Genomic DNA, 5,934 nt, shown 5'->3' on the forward strand with positions numbered 1-5,934 from the left:
CCTCCCCTTTTGTGAGGTGCCAGTCACTTGGCCTTTTACCCTTCTTAGAGCAAGCTGGAACAACACCCTTTCTAGACCTCTTTGTCCTTGACAGGCCAGCCTCGGCCGGCATCAACAATCACTTCCGTTTGGAGGTACTGCCATGAGTATTGGCAAGAGTTGGTGAATTGGGTGGAGGTGAGGAAGCTGGAGGGTCCATTGGTATGTCATTGTCAGGCATCGCAATCGGTGATGAGAAGAGGGAGGGAAGGAATGTCAAAAATGCGAAATTGACAGAGAGGAAAGGCCATGTGCCACGACGCGTCACGTCGAAGAACAAAGGACACAATGTGACTGACTCCGAAAACGGTGCCTGCCATCACCCCAATGTGTGCAGCCCTGAACATGTTGCAGATGTTGAACTGATGTCGATTGATGTGGTGCGACAACACTGCGACATGGGTGGGTGGAGTTGGGGGCCTTAGCTGGGGTGATGGAGGGATGGTGAGGAGGGGTGATGGGCCGTTGGGTGACCCCCACAGTATGGACGAATATGCACCACAATACTGGTATCTAGAGTGAATGTTAGTTCCACAATAAAAGTCACATTGGTAATATGACATACCTTGCAGGCCTCCCACTTCATGGGTCCCCTCTTTGAAGTTGCTCTGCTCCTCTGTTCCATCTGAGTGCAAACAGAAGTTGGTGAAAGCTGAAGATGTCAAAGCAGGAAAAACAGGAATCTAATGGGCCCGAAATCCGATGTCGGACTCTTTGGCACAGCCTACAAACAAACACAATGTGGTAAACTCGCCTGATGAAAGTCAACTGCTGAACAACTGCCAGACAACTGCCTTTAAGGCAGTTGACCATAAACTGCCCTGGTAATTACCACCAGTGTGAACTTCAGAGGGCGAGCAAGCCAATATATTCGAACTGGTCGATGCAGTCAGCTGTTGAGACCCCATCTCCCCAGGTGGTGTTGAGCTAGGTGAGAGGAACATGCCAAAGGTCGGGTAAAGGTAGAGACAAGATAAAGTCAAGACATTGAAATTTGATGGTCTCAAAAGCCGAATCGATGACCTCCTCCGGAGAACTCTCTAGCTGAAACTGGCTGGAGTGCTTTAGATTATGTAGATGTGCAAACCGTTACACCACTAGGTCGTTATCAGTAGCTGGAGAAGGTGGGTTAAACTAGAGACCAGGTGAGTACTAGAGGCAAGCCATTGAATTAAAAAATGTTGCCACCAAACTTAATGACCTAGTCCTGAATCGAACAGGCTTTCTGTCTGAACCACGGTCCACAGTTCTGGAAAATTGTCCAGGTGTGTGAGCCGTCACACCGTTAGGCCATTATGCATAGCTGGGGAAGGTACGGTAAAGTCATGGTCGGGTATAGCCTTCGCCCAAAAAGGATTTTGTTGGAGTAGTTGTATGGCCTATAGGCCTATTCCGAATCAGCAAAATGTCCAATTACACTTTGGTAACTTAGACTTTGATGTTAGCAACTTTGAGCAACTATTTCAACTTTACCATGAACTTTCACTTCAAGAATACATCTTTGACTTTGATTTCTACTCTTTGAACTACCTTATGAATGTCTTTCACTTTGGAGTTAAAACTTTGAAAGGAGGCTAAAAATTATAAAATTACAAGTTTAGAAGGCTATCTCATGTACATTGCATGTACGTGGTTTTCTCGCGAGAGTGACTTCCTCCAAAATGTTGGCATCCACAGCTCCTCCTTCTATGCCAGTGAGCAGGGAAACATATCACCCGTACCACCTTACTGATGTGTCTTTCTTCTAGACTGGGCCAACCATCTTCTCTTACACTCCCAACAAGTTGTGAATGTTCCCGAGATCACCTGCCGTCTCGGAGTTATCGCCATGAATACTCCCCTCCGATACCTTGGTAACAGCACCTTGTCACAGATACACCTGTGAACACCCATCGTTGTCTGTGTCGAGCAGACTGCTTGTGAGGGTAAACAATCAGTACTGTGCATGATGGACGAAGCAATGTACGTACTCACCTGTCATGACTTTCTTTCATTCCTCACGACCCTATCCCAGTTCGTAAATGCGAAACGCCAGCTGTCCATAGTGTATCCGCTCGTTTCCCACACTCCTGCATCCTTCCCATAGCATTTACGCATTGGGTTTGATTGTTGTGCTTTCATGTACGTGTTATCTTGGTTTTGTTCGTCTGATCGCGTATCTATTCACCCGTAAATCCTCGTGTTGAGCGGAATGCATGTGAGGGTGGAGTGTGCGCAGAGAGCTGAATCCGATGGCAAGCAAGGTTATATCTAGCAGCCAAAGTAAGTCCTCAAATGCGAATAGAGGAACGAAGTAATGTACCTGTGTAGGGTTTGGCAAGAAGATGCATGCTGTTTGTTTTTGCACAAGTTGAATTGCCCGGCCCTGATGAGAATGACGTGATCACGGGTTCACGTGACCTTGGTTCAAGAGAAATTTTCGGTGTTCGCACACTCTTTCTTCCTTCCCCACCAGCTCTTCTGTTCGCTCTCTTCGCTCATTGGTCGCCACGCACCCTCTTCCTGGCCTGTCTCACCCTCACGGTCCTCTTGTGCCCCTACCACTCCTCTGCTTGTTCACAGACTTCAAGTCTTGCTTTCAGATGGCAACCTGCAATCCGCGCCTTAGCCGCTTAGAATGATATATCTCGTAAGTGTTTGTTTATCTGTTCCTGCAAACTCTTCTTGAAATTACTGTCTTTCTGGACAGCTCACCATATCTCGCCTCAACAGCAACAACCCGAGTTTGGAGCACAGTAGTCCTCTCTCACAGTACAGATCTTTCTCTTTAATCTCTGTATTTTGTCTAAATCTAACACTCATCATGGCAAGCTATTTTATACTTTGGTCAGCAGTCAACCTCAGTAAATAGTGAAGTCAGATGTTAGTCACGAGAAAGTCACCAATTAGAGGGTGTCTGACTAAATGTCGTTTGTTTAAGCGTTTCTGACTATGCTCGTAGTACAATAGTCATACAGTAGTCTCACAGTCAGTCATGTACTCATCGTACAATAGTCATACATTAGTCTCACAGTCAGTCATGTACTTGTCGTACAATAGTCATACCTCAGTCATTAATGCTTGGGCCCAGTTTAGAATAGGAAATAGGCTGATTCAGATTATATTTGACTACTTTACAAGACACATGTAGTAGGCCTAGAGTATGAGGGGGTGAGGAACAACAAAAGGCCCTCTGCAACATGTTGTGTCCATTCAAATGCTCCAACGACACCATCGAGTGGTCCCCACCAGATCCAACACCCATCAAATCCTCCACATCCGAGTCCGAGTCGTTGCCATTCACATTTGCACAGGAAACGGGGAGGGAAGAGAAGGAGTTGATGAAGGCGCCATTTGGATTCGGGAGGCATCGAGAATATGGTTGTTGTTTGCTGGGCGAGGAGTTTCTGTGGCTGCCATATTTTGGTGGTGGTGATGGTGGGACCTGCAACCGAAGAGCGTCGTCAGTGTGGGTCGTCATTAAGCCTGATGCCAACTTAGCTCTTTGTTGAGTCGCTGTTATGTTTTTGTGTAATGTATGGAAGCCGGAAGCAGTGGCAGCACGTTGGACGACACACAGTCCTTGCGTTTGACCGAGGGAGCTCATGATGGTGGTAGCCACGAGTGTGTCGGGTGCATCTGCAAAAGAGCGGAATCCGTCGACGAGGGCGTCTGTGGGTATAGCTGGTTCACCAAAATCATCAATCGAGCAGTCGAGGAAAAGTATGTGGGACTGGTCGTCGGAGTGACAAAGTTGAAGTGAAGACGAACTTTTCAAATGCCAACACGAAGCAATCATGTGACTTGCAACTCAGTCTTAAGAGCTCTTAAGTCCAAAGCAGCGCAGCCTCAGTGTAGACAGAAATTCTTGGCATACCCATGCATAGATAATTTATGACAATGTTGATACTAACGTATGACTAAACTCACATCCCATTTGTTGCCAAGGGAAGTTTGAGGGAAGTGTGGCGTGAATATTACAGATGTCTGACATACATCTGACTGACCTCTCAAGGGGGCACTGGGATTTAAAAAAAAGACCTGGGGTCAATTTTTTTTTCCCTGGACTTTGAGGGGACTAACTAACTACGTAATCAGGCACCGGTCTAAATATAGTAATATGACATCATCTTCTGGAGCGCTTCCCTCCTCGTCCTTGCACAGACTCATTACAAGACGTGCAAACCCAAGATCGAGGTGCCTGCTCCAAAGATACACATTGTAGATGGTACTAAACAAGGGATCATCAGCCGACACTTCAGGAACACTCTCTGGTAGGTTATTGATCAGAGACTGGAATTTCGCGATGAGTTTGCTGAATGGCTGTCCAGAGAGTGGCATTTTATGAATGTCAGGGGGGAAGAGGTTAAACTTGCCCCACTCGTCGGTTGACGGTTACTGATTATGGTTGTAGGCATGACTTTTGAAGGCACAGGAGCCGCTTTCGGTCATTTGAAAAAGGTGAGTATGGAAGAATTCTTCTTCTTGTCATCCTTATCATGTTTCACTTTTGTTTCACAGCAGATTTTCGAACCCATATGATGTATTGTGAGGTTCGAGATCCCAACACTGCCACAGTGGACGTGTACTTTGCACTCTGGACATAGGGCGCATCCGTTGGCGTCAAGAACCGACTCTGACATTGGTGCCATATTACTTCCCTGTCAAGATGACCAGTAAGTAACCTGATTGACAGATGCTTGACTACTTACCTGAGATTGCGTTGCAGGTTCTGCTGGTTCCATTTTCATGTCAAAAATCTGAAAAACATTTTTGTGATTCATGATAAGATAATTATAGCATAAGCATGATTATGTACAACAGAAACCGCTATTATTTGGACTCTACAATGCTAGTTAGCATAGCTGGGAGTCCGGCTGGGTCACAGTAAGCTGATATGATGTTCTATGATGATTTGGGAACTAAGTTGTCGAAGATTCCTTTTTTTTTTTTTTGGACTGGACCTTGGACTAACTAACTGGGTACCGGTCCGGCATTCTATTGCTGGTGCCCCCTTGTGACCTCTGACTTTGTGTGATTTTGCTTGACTTTGCTTTTTACTGAGAGTCAACTCTTGTGAAACATGCAGTGGGGGAAACGAAGCCGTAAGACGCATGGACTGTGTAAGTTTTTTCTCCTGTCTCCCTCGCAGACAGGACAGACAAGAGTCGACACACACACACAGAAATGAGACACGACACACGTGATGGAGAACGACACACCTGTCCAATGTTCAACACATTTGATGGCAAATGTCGGTCACTTGCTCAGGAAGGTGTGTCGAATCTTATCCGCATGATACCATACTATCTCGATTGATTCCGCCCTTTTTGGATTGTCAGAAAATGAAAATTTGATGTGTGATGGAAATTAGCTATGTATCATACACCAAAGATTCTGTGGTTAAGTCAAAATCTGCCTCTCCATGCTCAAGTAAAATTTAGGATTATAAGTTTTATTCCTTAAACTACTTACTATACAAAGTTATACATAAATTCTAAGAGAGGGAGCAACCTTGCGACCCCGGAATGTACGCACCAAGAATCCTCACTGTCGACGGCCTAGTATTGGCGCATCTGGGTGTCAGTATGTAGTCTTGGTGGCCATGGTCGGGTGGGACACAGTGGTGGCCTCATCGCAAAGGGCGCTGGCATTTTTGCTGTCATTCGGGGTTGGTTAGTGGGGAGGCGTGGCTTACACACCTGGCTGCACAGTGGGTGCTGTATCCTCTGTTGGTTTGCCAAGTGGCACTGGGTCCTCGTCAATGGGCCTCAGCGCTGGATTCTGTCTGTGCAGGCATTTTCATGGGCCGATTCCGTCAGCGTGGGTGGTTTATCCTGGGCGCTGGGTTGTTGCCGTTGGTAGATGGGTAGTTTTGTGGGCATTTTCATGGGTGATTAGTCGTATCCGAGGGTG

The 5,934-nt window shown here is 46.4% G+C and overlaps 3 protein-coding genes across 3 annotated transcripts; 2 read left to right on the plus strand and 1 right to left on the minus strand.

Moving 5' to 3' along the window:
• Window positions 1-303: 303 nt before the first annotated feature.
• LACBIDRAFT_308245 (uncharacterized protein) lies at window positions 304-625 on the minus strand (the record flags this gene model as incomplete). Its single annotated transcript, XM_001886699.1, has 2 exons — window positions 304-552; window positions 605-625. 2 exons carry the CDS (start codon window positions 623-625, stop codon window positions 304-306), a joined length of 270 nt encoding a protein of 89 aa, XP_001886734.1.
• Window positions 626-1,987: 1,362 nt separating this feature from the next.
• Window positions 1,988-2,655, plus strand: LACBIDRAFT_332197 (uncharacterized protein; the record flags this gene model as incomplete). The annotated part of the gene is made up of 4 exons (XM_001886609.1): window positions 1,988-2,001; window positions 2,126-2,160; window positions 2,279-2,301; window positions 2,350-2,655. The coding sequence occupies 4 exons, from the start codon at window positions 1,988-1,990 to the stop codon at window positions 2,653-2,655; spliced, it is 378 nt and encodes a 125-aa protein (XP_001886644.1).
• Window positions 2,656-4,422: 1,767 nt separating this feature from the next.
• Window positions 4,423-5,883, plus strand: LACBIDRAFT_332198 (uncharacterized protein; the record flags this gene model as incomplete). The annotated part of the gene is made up of 8 exons (XM_001886610.1): window positions 4,423-4,479; window positions 4,597-4,694; window positions 4,748-4,793; window positions 4,879-4,905; window positions 5,108-5,141; window positions 5,171-5,293; window positions 5,606-5,693; window positions 5,733-5,883. 8 exons carry the CDS (start codon window positions 4,423-4,425, stop codon window positions 5,881-5,883), a joined length of 624 nt encoding a protein of 207 aa, XP_001886645.1.
• Between the last annotated feature and the right edge of the window lie 51 nt (window positions 5,884-5,934).

The sequence above is a fragment of the Laccaria bicolor genome, genomic scaffold (assembly GCF_000143565.1).
Source record: "Laccaria bicolor S238N-H82 LACBIscaffold_39 genomic scaffold, whole genome shotgun sequence".
Taxonomy (NCBI): Eukaryota; Fungi; Basidiomycota; class Agaricomycetes; order Agaricales; family Hydnangiaceae; genus Laccaria; species Laccaria bicolor.